This window comes from Urocampus carinirostris, chromosome 3, assembly GCF_059441175.1.
Source record: "Urocampus carinirostris isolate Australia breed hairy pipefish chromosome 3, RoL_Ucar_1.0, whole genome shotgun sequence".
Lineage (NCBI taxonomy): Eukaryota > Metazoa > Chordata > Actinopteri > Syngnathiformes > Syngnathidae > Urocampus > Urocampus carinirostris.
Genome location: NC_142351.1, coordinates 62,126,380 through 62,146,540, shown reverse-complemented (window position 1 = coordinate 62,146,540; position 20,161 = coordinate 62,126,380). Strand labels below are relative to the sequence as shown.

The 20,161-nt window shown below is 40.6% G+C and overlaps 1 protein-coding gene and 1 pseudogene across 2 annotated transcripts in view; both read right to left on the bottom strand.

Moving 5' to 3' along the window:
- LOC148370373 (NUAK family SNF1-like kinase 1) overlaps positions 1-20,161 on the bottom strand; it is a 36,677-nt gene that overhangs the window by 6,251 nt on the left and 10,265 nt on the right. Inside the window, exons 2-6 of one of the 2 annotated variants that reach the window (XM_088332889.1) lie at positions 16,272-16,392; positions 15,881-16,032; positions 11,114-11,179; positions 4,189-4,308; positions 123-255 (exon numbers count right to left, since the gene is read on the bottom strand). In XM_088332889.1, the coding sequence (XP_088189015.1) occupies positions 123-255; positions 4,189-4,308; positions 11,114-11,179; positions 15,881-16,032; positions 16,272-16,392 (592 nt within the window). The remainder of the gene's footprint in view (positions 1-122; positions 256-4,188; positions 4,309-11,113; positions 11,180-15,880; positions 16,033-16,271; positions 16,393-20,161) is intronic. The other variant, XM_088332891.1, reaches the window with a different exon arrangement.
- On the bottom strand, positions 1,726-1,877 carry LOC148370374 (U2 spliceosomal RNA; annotated as a pseudogene).

Here is a 20,161-nt window from a genome sequence, read left to right as displayed (position 1 = left end):
TATTTTATTTGTGAGGACTCGGTAGGAGGAAGGGAGGTGATACTAGCTACTCCCTAATAGTTTCTCTTCTGTTAGAATTTAAAAGTAAGCAGCAAAGTCATCCATGAAGTAAATTTGTGCACCTGAAGGGGGGTTAGGTCTCCGATAGCGACCTTGGCATATCTGCTCTTTGAGGACGGTGTGATTGGCCGCGTCAAAGGGCATACTGCTGTAAACCAGTGTGTAGAGCAGCACGCCAAGCGCCCAGCAGTCCACCTGTTACATGAAAACATTGAAAATTGACTTATTTGGCTGTGTCTCTTCTTTACCTCTTGGTAATGTGCATGAGGTACTGGAGAGATTGGCTATAATCAGTAGCATGGGTCAGGATGTGTAGTTGAAAGATTTCAAGCACTAATGTTCCTCGTTATATTATTCAGATTTTTTTTAGAAGCAGCAGCACAATTTGGTTGTGTCTTCTTTTTACCTCTTGATAATGTGCATGAGGCACTGGAGAGATTGGGTATAATCAGTAGCATGGGTCAGGATGTGTAGTTAAAATATTTCAAGCACTAATGTTCCTCGTTAAACTATTTTTGTTTTCTATAGAAGTAGTAGCACTACTTGTCATGTTTCCTCTCTACATCTTCTTCTTGTGTGCGAGGCAATGGAGAGCTAGGCTAGAATCGGTCGCATGGGTCAGGATGTGTAGTTGAAATATTTCAAAAACTAATGTTCCTCATTATAATATTTAAAAATATTTACAGAAGTTGTAGCACAACTTGGTTGTGTTGCCATTTTACTTCTTGATAATGTGCATGAGGCACTGGAGGGATTCGGTATAATCCGTAGCATGGGTCAGGATGAGTAGTTAAAAGATTTCAAGCACTAATGTTTCTCGTTAAAATATTTTTGTTTTCTAAAGAAGTAGTAGCACTCCTTGATCATATCTCCTCTCTACATCTTCTTAATGGGTCCATGGCAAATATATATATATATATATATATATATATATATATATATATATATATGGCTCAGGCTTTTTTTATTATATGGGTTTCTGAACTTTTGTACATTGAGTTTTGTTTTGTTCTATACATTTTTTTTCTCTTTTTTTTGCACTCTTGAAATAAGATTGACAGCTGCCCAACCAAATCCACAAATGAGTGTTTTAATGGCAAAGCTGTGTGTTACATTTATTTACTAGACACACACAAAGTCTAGTGTACTTACGTTTTGGACTTCTTTATCAAATCAATAAATTTAATTCTCATGTTTCACTACAAAAGACTGGTATAGCCATAATTGGTCAAACGTTACATTTTTTGGTTTGAACAAATTTATTGACACTAATAACAGAAAAACAATCATGACAATCTCAACAGCAATTAAGCACATTCACAATATTATATTTCAATATGACTTTTTTAACAGCAAGCACAATGTGAGGTTTGAACAACCCTTCTCGAAAATCTTAATAGCAATCAAGCATATTCAAACGTTACATTAGCTGGATGTAGTTGTAGATTTAATCTAAATAATTATAGCTGCACATATGTGCAGCTAAAATAACACTGGCAGAATATGGTCGGGGGGTTTTGGGGTTTTTAAGGGTTATTGATCTATCTTCGTTATTCATTATCCATTATCCGTTATCTGTCAGTTCATAATACGCTACAAAGCCTAGGAGCCGGGACACTTACTCTCAGCCAAAAGGTCCTAGCCCTAAAGCCTTGCTGCGATCATTGCGAATGCACCGTTCCCGGAGGTACTGCAATACCGGGCCGATGCGTGGAGTGGACAGAGCAAGCTCATATTCCATCTCCGAAATGCAAAAATCAAAGCTCAAAAGGCCAAGCTAAGGACTTAGCATCAAAGCCTTGCTACCGTGACGATGCAGCTACGTTTGATTGGTTAAACATGGTAGCGCCTGCTGAAGGTCTCCGTTATAATAAAGGCAGACGCGTGCTTACGTGGAGGGGATTTATTAGGTAACGAAGGAACGACTTCAATGTTGTCTCATGTAGCGGAGTAAACGTACCGTTTTTTCCTTCACAAATTTAGTAAAGTAAAAGTACAGGGGTTTTAAAATACTTTTAAAATTAAAAAATGTCCCAAAACTTTCTCAAGTAAATGTAGCCGAGTAAATGCACCCCGTTACGAGCCAGTTCTGCTTTTTATGCTTGATCTGTGTCATTTCTTGCCATCGCCTCAAGTGGATGCCTACGAGATACCAATGTGTGAAGTTGCTACCACCTGTTGGGTGTTTTGGAGAACTTCTGTGATTTAATTTGAATATAAGGGCGATCCCCTTGTATTACATCAACACTCGTCTTCTTTTCTTCCAGAAACCATACCTGTCAACCTGCACGTTTTTGCCATACAAAGTACGTTTATTAAGAATTTTAAGACGTGTACGACGTACAAGAAAATCTGTATGAAAAAAACGCAAAGTGGTCAATTATGGGTACCATCCAGTATAGACCGACTATCACGAAACGGCAAATCAATCAAGTCAAACGAGTTTGCCGCTATCTCGGTGTAGTTTTTTTTTTCGTTGAGAACGAAGCGAGCGTTTGATGCTACTGTGCGCATGCGTCTGCCACCTCGGATTTCATGTGGTAGTTGTGTAGTGAAAGGAAGTTCGTCTCTTTTTAGAGAACCGTTTTTTTTTTTCGGGTCAACTCATTAAAGAGAGACGGCTCTCAAACGGCTCACTTGCTTTGATGCATTATACAGTGGAACCTCAATTCTCGACCATAATCCGTTCCAGAACCCTGTCAGAAAAGTCAAGTCAAGACCGATTTGTTCAATCACCGAAATCGTTTTTCCCATTAAAAGTAATGTAAAATCGTTTTAATCCGTTCCAACACCCTGAATGTTTACCATGAACGTAAACATGAAGATAATCCAGGCTAATCGTACGTTCGCGTAAGCGTAATCTTCTGCACGAAAGATTACGCTAACATGAACGTGTAAAAATAAAAAAAGGATAAAGAAAATAATTATGAATAGGATTTGTTACCTTTGTGGTGGACGGTGGGGAGAGAAAAATCATCAAAAGTTTTTCAACCTCTTCCAAAACTTGCAGTAGTTGCTTGCTTATAGCGCTAACTTCCTTAGCCGCATCACTCGATTTCACAGCCTCCTTATTCTTTAGTATCGTACTGATCGTAGATTTAGCCATGCTGTATTTACTAGCAAAATCAGACGCTCGCCCACCTCCTTCATATTTAGCTATTATGTCTTTCTTAAAGGCAATAGTTGTACTAACAACTTGTCTTTTTTCACCTGTCCTGCTTGCACTGACCTTTTTCGGAGGCATAATTAGGGGCTAAAACACCCGTACGCCGCTCAGCATTGCACCCTAGCGTACCGGCGTTCGAACTCAGAATTTTTGACCAAAAAGCGAAGCAAGAATTTCTCGAAATTTTTGGTCGAACACCGATTTGTTCGAACTGAGAGGCGTTCGAAAACCGAGGTTTCACTGTATTACGAATTATTATGTTGTATAAAGAAGTTAAGAAAAAAAGGATGTATAAAAGGAGAAAATGAAAAAAAAACTGGTTTGTGGTTATCCCTTTAATCAGTATATTACCAACAATAATTTAATGCAGAAAATGAATTAATAATTTGAATAAGAAAATGTATTATTTTACTCAATTATATTTGCATGTGTTTTTTCCTTCTTCGTTGAACATCCAAGCTACTTAATTTTTGAACCTTTTTAATAATAAACCTCATTCATGTCGAGCAACTCAGGATCTCACAACAAAATGTTAATTAATAATATATATGATATAACGAAACACATGTACAATATAACATGTTAAACTACATAAATAAACACGTTTGAAAAAAATATAGTGTAAGATTATTTTGTTTTTGGTAAGTGAAAAGATAACATTTTGTAAGGGCCTGGAGCCGTGGAGGTTGACCGGTATGAGAAATGGTTTGCATTTTTTCTTTAACTGCACTTTTAAGATAAGGGCGCTGGCTTCCATGGGAATAAGAGGGTTAAAAAGAAAAGGAAAAAGGTCCAACAATTTATATCGATAACGTGATAGAAAATAAGTGTTTTTACTGATAAAATGTTTTTTTTCTAGATTGACGTGTTACATCCTGGTTGGTAGTGTTGATTGAACATTGTTTTTAAAATACAGCAAAAACCCTCCCCAAGCATAGATATTCTGCATTATCGGGACGTACCTCGGGGCCCTGGTAGGGCGTTCCCGACACTATTTCTGGGGCGGCATAGAGTGGACTTCCACAGAAAGTTTGCAGCAAAGATCCTCTTTGGTACTGATTGGAGAGGCCAAAGTCGGCGAGCTGCAAATGAATAAATGCATACAATTTACATTTTGGGTTGAAAATGATCCAATTTGGGTCCAGAGGGACTGAACTACGGATTGATGTCATTTGAGCCGTTTTTTGAGGTGTTTATTATAAAAACTAAGAAAATCAACTTTAAAATGTCACTTTTAAAATGACATCCATTTCATTTAAAGATTTATAGGTATTAGTAACAGTAACCATGACGTTAAAAAAAGTTTATTTATAACAGGATTTGGTTGGATTGTTAAACAAATACCCTGCCTTTCCCTTTAATAAAGATTAAAACAAATAAAAAGTAACTTTTTTAAAAATGGGTGATATCATAACATTAAGACGTTTACATTTTGTGTAAAACAACTCAGGAAAATTAATTTAATGGTACACCCACCATTCATAATAATAAATAAAAAGTGAAACAACCCCCCAAATTGTATTGTATTTGATAAAAAGTGAAATAAAAAAAAACACCAAAAATTGGTCATTTTTGGGGTTCCATTACAGGAAATATATCCATGCAGAAGATTGATACATTTTGGCGTTATTTTTGGTACATAACATAAAATATATGCAAGCAGTGGATTAATCCATATTGGGATCATTTTCTGCGCACATATCATGAAATTGTCATCCATTGTGTCCGTTCTGGTCTGTGACAGAAATGTATCCAAATGATGGATTGATCCTTTTGTGGTCATTTTTTGCAACATAACACTAAACTTACCCAAGTAGTGGACTGATCAATGTTAGGGTCTTTTTTTTTTGCTACATAACATTCAGGGTTGGGTAGGGTTACTTTAACTGGATTACTTCAATTACTTTTGGATTACTCCAATACCAAATATGCTAATAAAAGACAAAACAAACTAAATATAATAAAATTATGACTCACAACACGTGGTAAAATTTCTCTCGTGGCTTTGATCTCTTTGATCTCAGGCAAAACTAACATAGAATGCGACAGAAACAAAATGAAAATAAATCCAAACAGCTTGCCAACATCATTTTTGCCGTTCCATGTATTCCGTTACTCCCCAAGCCAGCACAAAATTTAGTAATTTTATTCATATTTAGTTTCTTTTGTCTTTTATTAGCATATTTGGTATTGGAGTAATCCAAAAGTAATTGAAAGTAATCCAGTTAAAGTAACCCTACCCAACCCTGAACATGATATATATTTAAGCAGCAGATTGATTCAGTGGTCATTTTTTTGCTGCATAACATGAATTATACACAATCAATTTCGGGGTAGTTTTTTTTGTTTTTGCTACAAAATCTGCAATGTATCTATGTCATGATTACCTAAATGGAGCCACCTGGGGTAATCATCTGACGCGCTGGAATGCGCTCGCTGATTGGTTTATGTTCCCTTTTTAAGCACGCTACGCGGATACCTCTTCGTCTGAGGATACTTCTGTACCCCGTATGACTCTCCCGATTACCTGTGCCTTCTTGTTTACCTGATTCTGCCTGCCTGCCTCCGATCCGACCTGCTTCCGTCCCACGCTACGATCTTCTCTCCAGTCCCGGTAAACTCGACCTGCTTCCGTCCCACGCTACGATCTTCTCTCCAGTCCCGGTAAACTCGACCTGCTTCCGTCCCACGCTACGATTGGCTACGTGTTCCGAAGTTGTCTTCACGGCGTTGCTGCTGACGTTCTACGTCATCGCGTCTCCCGCTAACCCTGTACGCTTCCCCAAATAAAAGACTTGTAACGAACGCTCTGGGGTCTCCTGCTCTGTTCTGGTCCCCCTGACAGAATCCTCAGACCAGAATGGACCCCGCGTTCGTACATCTGCCCCCTGACGACTATGAAAGCCAGAACCAGCAGCCCAATCCCCCTTTAGAATGTGCAGTTCGGCAAGTCATTTCAGACGTGGCGAAATTGGCTAAGCAAGCGAGTCAGTTACGGTTCGAGTGGGATCTGTTGGGTCGGGACTGGTCCTATCTCTCCAAAGTAATGACCCATCAAGCCACTTCATCGGTGCCCAACACTGACCGGGCACCATCGGCCTTATGACTGCGCAATGACTCCCATGCCTGCCTGTTCGACTCCCATGCCTGCCTGTCCGACTCCCCTGCCTGCCAGTCCGACTCTCCTGCCTGCCAGTCCGACTTCGACTCTCCGGCCTGCCTGTCCGGCTCCGCTGCCTGCCAGTCCGACTCCGCTGATTCGGCCCTGATTCTGCCTGTTCTGATTCTGTCCTGTTTGCCTGTTCTGTTTGCCGGTTCCGATTTTGCCTGTTCTGTTTGCCGGTTCTGATTCTGCCTGTTCTGATTCTGCCGGTTCTGAGTCGACTCTCCTGTTTGCCTGTTCTGAGTCGACTCTCCAGTTTTTGCCGGTCCTGATTCTGCCTGTTCTGTCTGTATCTCCGGTCCTGATTCTGCCTGTCCTGTCTGAATCGCCGGTCCTGATTCTTCCTGTTTGCCCTCCGGACCCACCCTCTGCCGCCCCTTCGGATGCTGATGAGGGGGCTTCCCTCCATTTGGCCCAGGGAGAGGTACTGTGCTGTTACATAGTTCCTCGATTACCCGTGTTTCCCTGTGACGTGTCTTGGATTTAATTTTTTTTTTTCCTGGGGGACTTCTGGAGCCGTCCCTTGAGGGGGGGGTTCTGTCATGATTACCTAAATGGAGCCACCTGGGGTAATCATCTGACGCGCTGGAATGCGCTCCCTGATTGGTTTATGTTCCCTTTTTAAGCACGCTACGCGGAGACCTCTTCGTCTGAGGATACTTCTGTACCCCGTATGACTCTCCCGATAACCTGTGCCTTCTTGTTTACCTGATTCTGCCTGCCTGCTTCCGTCCCACGCTACGATCTTCTCTCCAGTCCTGGTAAACTCGACCTGCTTCCGTCCCACGCTACGATCTTCTCTCCAGTCCCGGTAAACTCGACCTGCTTCCGTCCCACGCTACGATTGGCTACATGTTCCGAAGTTGTCTTCACGGCGTTGCTGCTGACGTTCGACGGTCATCGCGTCTCCCGCTAACCCTGTACGCTTCCCCAAATAAAAGACTTGTAACGAACGCTCTGGGGTCTCCTGCTCTTTTCTGGTCCCCCCTGACAATCCATTTTGGGGTCATTTTTGTTAAATAGTTGCCATGTAGCTGTCATATGCAAAGGGTGGATTGATCCATTTTGGGGTCACCTTTTTCTTGCTACATAACTTAGCATAACTTGTATCCAGGCAGCGGATTGAACCAGTTTGAGGACATTTTTTCATATATATCATAAAATGTATGCAAGTGGTGTATAAATCCCTTTTGGGGGTCACAGTATTTCTACATAACATAAAATTCATGCATTTTGTGGTTAGTTTTTTTTCTACGTGACAGGAAGCTTTTTTCAAGCAATGGCTTGATCCTTTATGGGTTTTTTTCTTTCCTATGTCACTTGAAATGTAACCAAACATCGGATTGAACCATTTTGGGGTATTTGTGTTATCATGAATTGCAGTGGCGTGAAAAAGTGTTCTCCTCCTTCCTAATTTCTGTATTTTTTGCATAATATGCCGAGGTCCGGCTCATCTCTTAAGAGTGGGATGACACTTTACAACGAAAAACAAAAGCGACCAGATGATGAAGGTGCTGTATCTTTGGCAGATCAAAAGGTTTTTCCTTGTACTGGTAACCATGACAACCAGTACTGTTTCATTTGGGGAAGAAAACCCATACCCAAAAATACGGCCTGGAGAGGGATTGGCGCCGCCAGGCTGTACTTGTCCAAGACACACCAGAGGAAGTGGTGCCCCTACGAGCCTAGCGGTTAAGATATCCATGAACCGTGACTCACAACATATTTAGATCCCAAGAAAATACAGAATGCAACTTTGAAATGTTGAATCCATTTAAAAAGGCACAAAAGAAATCAAAACCGATCTGACCCTATATGAAAAAGTAATTGGACATAATAGTGGAATAGGCCACGTTTGGCACTGATAACAGAAATCAAACATTTACGATAATTGCCTTCACAACACTGTAGGGGAATTTTAGCCCACTATTCTATGCAAAATTGTTTAAAATCCTTTAAGGTCACACCTGTACATCACACTGCCATGACTATGCTTTGTTTTGGCATCATATTATTTTGTGCAAATGATGTGTCAATTTTACAGGAGATGGAACAAGCTGCACAAATTCCAAAAAGTTTTATTTTTGACTCATAATTCCACAGAATGTTTCTCCAAAAGTCTAGAGGATAATTAAGATGCATTTTAACAAATGTGAGACGACTATTTGAGTTATTTTGTGACGGCAGGGGGTTTCGCCTGGGAACTCTCTTATGAATGCCATTGTCTTTCTTATGGTGGAGTCATGAACGGTAAATGGTCTGGGGCTACTTTGATGCCTCAGGAAAAGGACAACTTGTTGTGGTTGACGGAATAATGAATTCTGGTGTGTACCAGGAGATCCTAAAGGAGAATGTAAGCCATCAGTTCGTGCCCTCAAGCGCTTATGGATCATGCATTAAGACAATGATCCAAACACAACAGAAAGTCCACTTCTGAATGGCTCAATAAACAAACAATGAAAATTCTGGACTGGCGGATTTAAATCCAATTGAGATGCTGTGGTGTCCCCTTAAACGGGCAGTTCATGCTAGAAAACCCTCCAATATTGCAGATTTGAAACAATTATGCAGAGAAAAGTGGGCCAAAATTCCTCCACAGTGTTGTGGAAGACTCATTACCAATTATGATAAATGTTTGATTGCTGCCAGAGGTGGCCCAACTAGCTAGTAGATTCCGAGGGCAGATACTTTTTCAAATAGGCCCAGATCGGTTTAGAGTTTTTTTGTGCCTTAATAAATGGGATCAAAATTCCAAAACTGCATTTTGTATTTCCTTGGTTTGTGTCTGTGTGATATTTAAATTTGTTTGGTAATACAAAACCTTTTAATGCAAAAACCACCGAAATCAGGAAGGGGCCAAATACTTTTTCACGGCGCGGGAAATTAAACAAAATAGCCATACAAAATAAGTTGACAGACATAAAGGTTAAAAAAATATAACAAAAAATATGCACTAAACTCTTTCTCTCAAGTACCGTATTTTCCGCACTATAAGGCGCACCGGGTTATAGGGCGCATCCCGAAAAAATAGTTTTTGGTCCTATTTTTGGCATACATAAGACGCACCGGATTATAAGGCGGTACAATGGGAACGTGGACAAAACAGTCAGATAGTTCAGTCAAACTTATTACTCACTTAACTTTCCGAAAGCTTGCAAAGACGCAAATACGTGTCGAGAACACATGCGGATGCGGTGTCCGTACGATGTCACTCAAATGCATCATTTCAAATATCATTCGGAAGGTTAAAGTCTTGGGATTCAAGAAATGCCAACCATTCCTTAGTTTCTATTTTCTTTTTCGCTCGCAACTTTACTGTGCATATGACAATAAACACTTGGAATTGAGTTTAATTTAAAAATAGACACTCCATTCCATCCATTATCTGCACCGCTTATCACAGAAACATCGAGTTCAGTCTGAAACAAGATACAGGGATAATACAAAGTAAAGTAAAGTAGCTCAAGTCGTTGTGTTCATAATAATGTGCAGCCAATGTCCTCTTATATCCGTGAGTGTAGTAAATCCAGGAGAGTAAAATATTTACAAATACAGTACAGAATAGTAAAATACTGTTTCCTCCCCCGCCGTAGTTCGACCTAACATGCTATTCACATTCATCTTTTTAGGCCAATTGCAAGCTTTGTTTTGCCGTTTAAGCCAATAAATGCCTGTAAATGATAAAAAGGATCCGCCCCTTGACCTCCGAAAAACTTTAGCCAATAGTGATCGATTCAACTGATGATTGACACATCTTTTTCGGCCAATTGCAGGCTTTGTTTTGCCGTTTAAGCCAATGCCAGCCTGTAAATGATGAAAAGGATCCGCCCCTTGACCTCCGAATAACTTTAGCCAATAGTGATTGATTCAAACGATGATTGACACATTGGTTAGCCAATGAAACGCCGGTAAATAAATCCCAGCATACACCGCGTACTACTTGGCGTTCGGGGGAAAATCGAGTCGGCGGCCGTTGAGTAAGTTGCGAGACCTTGCGATTTAATATTGAGCCATAAATAAGGCGCACTGTATTATAACGCGCATGGTCAGTTTTTGAAAAAAATTAAGACTTTTAGGTGCGCCTTATAGTGCGGAAAATACGGTAAGTATAATATGAAATACATCCAGGCAGTGGCGCCATTGATTTTGGGGTAATTTTTTGCTACATAACATAAAGTATATACAAGCGATAGATTGACCCCTTTTGCAATCATTCTTTTGTTTGCCACATAACATAAAATGTATGTAAGCGGTGAGATGATCCATTTTGGCTTATTTTCTAGCGTACATTCCAAAAACAAATATTTTTATGTGTGGAAGGGAAAAGTTAAATGTTTTGAGTCTGCTTAGCATCAACATCGTTGTGACAGATCATGCACGCCAACACGTAAGCTTCTCCGTATCTGAAGAGATTATTACCACGTAAGTACCAACACGCGTGTCAGCGGGTAAAAATACTTTTCCACGGAAGACAATTTGAAGCTTGGCGACTGAAACTTTTGTGATGGAATGATAACATCCGCCATTTGTACCAACAGGAAGGAAACAAAGCACAGATGTGCTGCTTCTATGGAATACTTCAAAAAAATAAGAATAATACAAATGAAGGCAATATATAATCAGTAGGGATGCACCGACATGAACAAAAGAAAGGCACAACATAAAAGGATGACTGTCATACCACCTTCAGATATTTATTGTATGAATTGTCATTGTTTGCTGACCTTCACGTTGAGATCCTGATCCAAAAGAATGTTCTCCAGTTTGAGGTCTCGATGCACGACGCCGTTCTGTCAGGGATTTTAAAAGAGGTGAATTTTAAGGGACTGCGTGTATGATTTAACCGTTACCATATCTCTGTATTGTGTCGTGCAACCGAAAACAAGTCCTCAAAAACACAAGGAGGAATACAAACTACAGAGACCCAAAGTGACCAAACCACGGCATTTTTCTTTTGCAAGGTTTTGGTTTTTGGGGGTACCCAAAGCAGCCAGAGGGCCATTTAAGTCAGCTCCTTCTAGGTGAGCATGCAAAGTAACATTTCTAAACTTACGAATACTTTTAAAAAGTGCACCTTTATATGGCACTTTTTGTATTTGAGCATAGTATCTCAATCAATATTGTTTTTGTTTTTTAATGAATTAAGTTTTTTCACGGGCAGCACGGAGGGGCAATGGTTAGCGCGTGTGCGGCACAGTTCTAAGGTCTTGGGAACCTAATCTGTGGGTTCAAATCCAGCTACCGGACTTACTGTGCGGAGTTTGCATGTTCTCCCCGTGCTTGCGTGGGTTTCCTCCGGGCACTCCGGTTTGCTCCCACATTCCAAAGACATGCATTTCAGGTGGATTGGCCGGTTCAAATTGTCCCTAGGTGTGAATGAGCGGGCGAGTTGTCTGTCCCTGTGTGCCCTGCGATTGGCTGGCAACCAGTTCAGGGTGTCCCCTGCCCACTGCCCGATGATTGCTGGAATGGGCTCCAGCACCCCCGTGACTCTACTGAGGATAAGCAGTGCAGCTAATGAGATGAGATGAGTTTTTTCACAACTATGAGACACTAGATTAGACACATTGTCCCTTCAAAGCAGTGCTTCTAAATAATTTTCTGTCACGGCACCCATCAGAAGAAAAAAACCTCTTGAACCCCCATTCCCCCCCAAAAGTATCTTATCAGCGTGATTTTGGTGTAATGTCATTAACTGACAGCTTAATTTATCTGGCTTCATGCTGTCCGCTGCCAACTTATTTAATCATAGCAAGCACACCGGTATTTCCTCACCCAACACAGAGGTCACAGTAAGTCTGATTGCTACATACGCTTCGTTAAACATCCTTGTCTTAGCTTTTTGGAGACTTTCATCTTCCTCTTTATACCCGTCGCTCTCTGACTGTCTTTTCATTTCGTAAAATATTCTTTCATGGGGTCACTGGCTGGTTTGTAACTCCTTGTGTCTACACTTCATACTCATTTTCTCGGCTACGCATGTGCAAAGCGCGGAAGCTTTACCACGGTGAGCACACTCTGCCAATAAGAGTGCCGCTGCCCTCTAAAGTAGTGTTGGTTTATTCCAGGACAGTAAAAAAACTATTAAAAATGCCCACCCCTTGACAGAGCCCCACTATTTGAGAACCACTGCTTTAAAATTTTAGTGTTCAAAAAAAAATCATACCACTAGAGGGTGTTGAATCTTCCATCTATCCTCAGTAGGGTCACAGGGGCGCTTAAGCCCATTCCAGCTATCTTCGGGGAGTGGGCATGGGATTCTTTGAACTGGTTACCAGCCAGTCACAGGGCACACAGACAACTCACTCGCTCATTCACACCTAAAGAAAATTTGAACCAGCCAATTAACCTGCTTACAATGTGAAAGGAAACCGGAGCACCCAGAGGAAACCTATGCAGGCATGGGGAGAGCATGCAAACCCCACACGGGGAGGCAGGGGTAGCTGGACTTGAAAGCGAGACCTCTGCATTGTGGGGTTGCATGCTAACCACCCAGCCGCCATGCCGCCGGTGTTGAATCTTAGGACTAGAATAAAGCTAGGAACTTTTGGGTGGTTTTGTCAGCGTCAAATTTTTCTCAGTCATTTTTTTTTCTTATTTTACACTAAATCATGATTAAAACTACATAGGAAACCATTCCTTATAATGTATATTATTTTTCTAATTTCACAGATTATTTTAAGAATGATTTTGAGTTATATAAGGAATTAAAGATGAGCAGCATTTTTCTACATTTTAGCTAATTTTAAGTCATATTTTGATCATTTCACAAAAATAGATCTTATATCACAAAATAAAAACAATTGAATTTATTGAACTACTATAACTACAAAGATTACTCATAATAACATATAGTATTGTTGCTGTTATTTCACTACAATCTTTTTTTTCAATTTCCAACTTGGATTTTTGCAGTGCATACGAACACAAAAATCGGAATTAAGCCGATTAAACAAAACGTGCCTGTTAAATGTGTCAGCGTGTGAGGGAACACACACAATCTACAACTAATGCGCTCTTAACCCAAAGAGAACTGAAGTAAAAAAGAATTCCCCTCCCGGATTTGGCTGATTAAGCGGGCCTGGATTTGCTAACAGATCTTCATCTGGTGCTGTCATTCGGTGGGTGCAAACTAGGAGTGGGCGATACTGTAGTTTAAATTTTGATATAGATCCAATCCAAGAAAATACCTGGTAGTATCTATCGCACCAGTGTCAAACTCACGGACCGCGGGCCACATCCGGCCCGGCGTACAATCATATTCGGCCCGTGAAATATTTTTATATACATCTACTATAACGGCCCGGGTCTATGAAACCCTGATAACTTTCAAATTATACCCGGATACTAAAAACCAAAATGGCAGAGAAAATTATGTTAACTGACATTGCCGGTAAACCTGTGTGTCTTATTTGTGGAGATTTTGTGGCCGTAATTAAGGAATTTAATGTAAAACGGTAACGGCACTACAAGACAAAACTTCAGAGTAAGCTGAAAAACCTTGAATCCAGAGAAAAGATACAGAAAGTTAAAGAGTTAAAGAAGAATATGAACATTAAACAAGTTCACTAAAGCAAAATCCCAAAGAGAAAAGCACAAATTTTATTTATATTTTCAGTTTTTTCATATTTTCATTTTTATAGTTTTGACAGGAGATATTTGTATGGAGAGCAACAATTTTTAATTAATTTAATGTTTAAGTTTGTTCTGGAATAATATTCCTGACTGTTTTAAATTCATATTTATTTATTTATTCATTTTTAAAAAGGAAAGTGTATTCAATAAATATTTATCCTGTTCGGCCTGCGACCAAAGGTGTGGTTTGACTTCTGGCCCTCTGTATAATTGAGTTTGACATCCCTGATCTATCAATACCGACACGATACTGATCCAATACAGATACTTTTTGCTTTTAAATTTCACTATCATTGAATAATTTATACATTTCCCCCTTGAGTTGGTTTATAACTACGATAAACACGGCACAAATAATTTAGGCACTATAAATGTTGCATTTTTTTTTTAAAACTACACTACACTATCTTCAACAGTATATAGAGAAGAAATAGAAACAGAACAAAAGCCAAAAGTCAAAACAAAAAAAGCAGCAAATTGCCGTGCATCAGGGGTCCACAACAGGCGCTTCTGGAACCACATGCGGCTGTTTAGCGCTCCCTAGCGGCACCCTGGCGCTGTCTCAAAAATGTATGATAATGGAAAACAATATGTTTTCAGTAAAACATTTCCAAGTACATAGATATTTTGTCCATCTAGATACAAACAGTATATAAATGAAGTTTGTGTTGCCTTCCTTATAAGGCTTATATAATGTTTTTAATTTTTTGCAGCTAAAAACAATTATTGTTTTTTTCTTTGGTTTGGTACGACTCAACGATTTGGGTTGCCAACCACTGCCATGGAGACAGGAGATTGATAGGTTTTGTTCAGGAACAGCAACATGTTTCCATTTTTTTGCAGCTTGTTGCTCTCAACAAGAAGAGACTTTTTCACATTGTATGTAAATGTGATGTTGCCATAGTAGTAGGCCACATTACCACACACATTATTCTTTGTTTGATTATTTTTTGTAGTTAAAAGAAGTCCCCAGCCTGCTGCACTTCCTCTCTGCTTCTATAAATTTAGCTTCTGGTAGGTGGAGTCGCATAGATTTGACCCTCTCTTATGCCTGGCAGGCAGGGTGCAGCTGCAGGCCAGTTAGGAAAAGAGTGACGTGCCTTTCGGGTCGAATCCCCGGAGCGTGTGCCGAGTATTTTAGGTGAGTGGTTCATGACCCGGACACGTAAGCTGTGACGTATGAAGCCCAGCAAAACGGGGTACCACATGACTGATTCAGAAAACCATTCGTTAGATTTGAGAGTAGTTCAAAATAAATGCTGCAAAGTAACGCTATGGATCCCCTTGATGTCGCCAAGAACTTGACATTGAATCAATAAATTATAAATAAAATTGAATAAGCACTTTACTTTGCCTCTTTATTTCACATTTTCACTTGTTGCATAAGCACAAACATAGGTAAAAGAACACAGAATAGTTCATGTTAAATCATCCCTCAAATATAAACAGCTATATTTGTATTCAGATATTGATTTACAACCTATTATTTTTTTGCATGCACCAAGCATGTTATACATTATTCTGCCCAAATAATGCATAATCAAGGAAATGGTTATTCTTGAAGCCCCTTCGTGTGAGTAAAGCATTTCCCTGCAGGCCTTCACTGCTTTATGGGGCTTCATTTTGCCATCACTTGGGAGAGGTGCTAAAAGTGTGTCTGTCGGTCACCATAAAGGCATAAATTAGAGAGTGGGCACTGGCTGGTTGAGAGAGAAGGGCTTCGCTATCTACATAAAGAAGTGGCGCCTTAAAGAAAATTTGTGGAGGAGAAAAGTATTGACGCCATGACAATAGTACTGATCCGATCCAAATACTTGATTAGTATCGTTGATATCAATAATATCAAACATACAAACCTTGTGGCAGTAGTGGACGGCCGACACAATTTGCCTGAAGATGCTCCTGGCTTCCGTTTCGGACAATTTTCCTTTGTCTAGAATGTAATCATACAGCTCTCCGCTGCTGGCATACTCCATCACGATCACAATCTTATCGCGGCTCTCAAAAACTGCATGAACACAAGGGAGACATTTGGGATCGATTCCATTTAGGAGTGAAGGGGACATTAAATATTAAAAGGCTGCAAGCTGAAGTTGAGCAGATCAATTGAAAGACTTATCCAAAAAAACTGATCACTGATGTTATTTGAGGACCAACTTATTTATAGACCATTACTGGCCAAAAGTAATTTATAACTGCTCACATTAAAGGGAGACTATTAAGATATAGAGATAAAGTCATCATTACCCTCAAGGAAGCAAATGATGTGCGGGTGCCGGAGGGAGGAGGTAATTTCAATCTCCCGCTGGATGTGGATTTTATCAAGGTGGTCTGTGATGCGCTCTTTTCGAATGGTCTTGATGGCCACCTGAAAATAGAAAAGAATCAGATTTCATCTGCTTTCAAGCAACATTGGTCACGTTGACATGCAGGTAATAATCTGATTGGAAAGGGACTATTGACATTATTCCGATGATGTACAACCATGTAAGCAAAATAATCTGATTAGGCTGCAAGATAAAAGTGGCGATGAGTATGAAAGATATAAAGTGAAGAAAAGGTTGGTAAAAGCGGAAGTGGAAGCAGCAAAAAGCAAAGCAAATGATGAGTGGTGTCAAAAGATAGGAGTGAACTTTGAGGAAAGGAGAAAAGTGTTCTGGAAATAAGTGAAAAGAGTAAGAAACAGTGAGTCTGGAAAGGAAGAGAAAGTGAAAGATAAGGGTGGTAGATTGCTGGTTAGCGGTAGTGAAGTCAGGACGAGATGGGCAGAGTATTTTGAGGAGTTGCTAAATGTGGAGGATGGGAGAGAAGTGAGGCGATCGATGGTATGGAGAGAATGCCCGTGTTGGGTGATTTAAATGTGAAGCCTGTGGAAACATGGGAGGTGCAAGAGGCAGTGAAAGGAATGAAAGGGGGGGGAGGCACCTGGGTTGGATGGTTGTACTGCTGAATGCCTGAAAAAAGGTGGCACAGCTATGATTGACTGGTTAGTACGCTTGTTGAATGTATGCTTTTTAAGTGGTGTGGTTCCTGTTGATTGGTGTAGTGCATGTGTGGTGCCATTGTATAAGGGTAAAGGTGATAAGTATGAATGTAGCAATTCAAGAGGTATCAGTTTGTTGTCTGTGCCGGGTAAACTGTATGGAAGAGTCTTGATTAAGAGAGTGAGAGAAAACGAGTGAGGTGGTGATGGAGGAGCAGAGTGGTTTCAGGAAAGGAAGAGGATGTGTGGATCAGGTGTTTGCAGTACGACAAGTGTGTGAGAAATATTTTGCAAAAGGTAAAGATGTTTATTTGGCTTTCATGGACTTGGAAAAGGCGCATGACAGAGTTGATAGAGAGGCGTTGTGGCAAGTAATGGTGATGTATGGAGTGGGTGGAAAGTTGTTGGAAGCAGTGAAGAGTTTTTATATGAACAGCAGAGCATGTGTAAGAGTAGGGAGTGAGACAAGTGAGTGGTTCCCTGTGTTGACTGGTGTGAGACAGGGGTGTGTGATGTCACCATGGCTGTTTAATGTGTACATGGATGGTGTGGTGAGAGAGGTGAATGCAAGAGTATTTGGCAGAGGTGTAGACATGATGGACAACAGTGGAACAGTGTGGCAGGTAAGTCAGTTGTTGTTTGCAGAGGACACAGCGCTTGTGGCTGATTCTGAGGAAACATTGAGAAGGTTGGTAACGGAGTTTGGAAGAGTATGTGATAGGCGTAAGTAATGTGTCAAAGTTGGGAAGAGTAAGTTGATGAAGTGTTCCAAGGTGGAGTGGGCATGACGTTAGAAATCAGGTAGCATGGACAGGTGCTGGAAGAAGTTGAAAGCTTTAGGTACTTGGGTTGTGATGTGGCTGCAGTTGGTGGAATAGAGTGTGAGGTATTGCACAGAGTGAATCAAGGAAGCAAGGTTTTGGGTGCTCTGAGGAGAGTGATGAACAACAAGAGTATGAGTATGGATGTTAAGAGGGGACTGCATGAGAGTGTGATTGTGCCGACTGTGTTGTATGGTGCAGAGACTTGGAGCCTGAATGCAGATTTAAGAAGGAAGTTGAATGTTTTTTAGATGAAGTGTTTGAGGGCTATGTTAGGAGTGACAAGATTGGATAGACTGAGAAATGAAATTGTGAGAGACAGAACTGGAGTAGTCGTGAAACTGAGCAAGCGTGTTGATAAGAGAGTACTCGGTTGGTTTGGACACATGGAGAGGATGAATGAGGAGCGAATGTTGAAGAGGATCTACAGAGCAGAAGTCAATGGAAGGAGACCAAAAGGAAAGCCGCGATTGACGTGGATGGATGGTGTTATGAGTGCACTGCAGAAAAGAGGTCTAAATATATTGGAAGCTAGAGCTCTTGTCGGTGATAGAAAGTAGTGGAGAGGTGTTGTAAAAGGATAGTGGGATTATGGACGCGTTCTTAAGGATGGGCTGGGCACCCGTATGATGCGGCAGGGGTAAACCAGTGAAAGCTGTTGGGCCCTGCTGTTGAACAAAAGAGTGTGTTGTGTCACCCTGACCCGAGTGACATGGCCGCTTTCTGGTGTCCCATTTCATCTGGAGGGACGAAAGCATGACCAACTTGGGTGCCGAGGTGTTTGGGCAATTGGGTTGGCCATGGTCCAAAACTTTTTGTGTGTTTTTTATGCTATTTATTGCCCTTTTATTTTCTTTGTTATTGTATGTGTGTGTCTTGCTGTCGGTCACCCCTCTTGAGGGATATGACCAAGGTAGACAGATATATAGGTTGTTAGTCCAACTGTGTGTATTCCAATTGCAATGTTTGGGTTAGTTCTTTCTTTTTCTAATTACTTGTGCATGTATACGCGTTTGAGTAATCCAATTGCTAGTGCGTACGTGCAGTTTTCCTCATTTGGGATATTTGTATGCCCTAAAACACAGAGGGACTTGTAGTACAGGGACAAATGATCATGCAAACTCTGGTATACTCGCTAAAAAAGCCTAATGTGTACTGGTTGACTTCTCCAGGACGTTTCCATTTTATTTTCCGCCCTCATTACGAATACACCACAATTTTATCGGTCCGTATATAGTGTAAGTCTTTGGTAAGCCACGTACGAGCACAACTTGTTTAATGTCAAAAGTTAAAGGCAGAAAAGGCATGTATTTGAGTAATTACATCAATCTTACTTCGCCATTATGACGGGAGTCTTCGTAAACCCTATTCGTTTGTCTCGTTGCATGTCAACAATTCATTTTGTTTGAGAGTGTGACAATCACCCGCATGTAATACACCATACACAACTTTCTTAGACGAATTTGCTGAACTTTTGTCTGAACTAGTAACCTATGCAGACAAAATTATAATTATGGGGGACTTTAACATTCATATGAACTCCCCACTCAGTTCACTTACTATTGCGTTTAGGTCTCTAATTGATGCATTTGGTTTTAATCAACTGGTTGATTTGCCAACCCATAAAGATGGAAACACGCTAGACTTGATTCTGACTCGAGGAGTTTTAACCTAAAAAATTATGGTGTTACCGTGTACTACCGTTATCTCGGATCATTATTTAGTTACATTTGAGGTGCTAGCTAAATGTAGTGTTAAAAAAGCTGAAGGATTTAGCGGACGCAATATAAGCACTGGCACAGTTTCTGAGCTCTTTGAACTCCTTCCTGGAGCAGTTGCGCCCTTTCCCTCATACAATGGCTCGATTGACTCACTCATGAATGAGTTCAATACCACCCTGACTAGTGTCCTGGATTCAATTGTGCCCATAAAGCTAAAAACACGTCCTAAAAGACGCACGCCTTGGTTTACTGATGAAACTAGAACCCTTAAACAAGAATGCAGGAAATTGGAAAGAAAATGGCGCGCTACCAAGCTTGAGGTTTTCCATCAAACCTGGTGTGACCGCTTGTTAAAGTATAAAGCGGCCCTTGCCTCTGCAAAATCGGCCTACCTTTTGAAGCTGATCGCGTCTCAAAAGAACAATCCCAAAGCCCTTTTTGACACTGTAGCATCGCTTACAAGGCAACAGACTATCGTAGATAGTTCGACGCACTCTGCTCATGACTTAATGGTCATCTTTACTAAGAAGATTCAATGCATACAGGAAGAAATTGCTAAAGACATTATTAATACCACACATATTAAAGGGCTGAAATCTACAGATACACGGC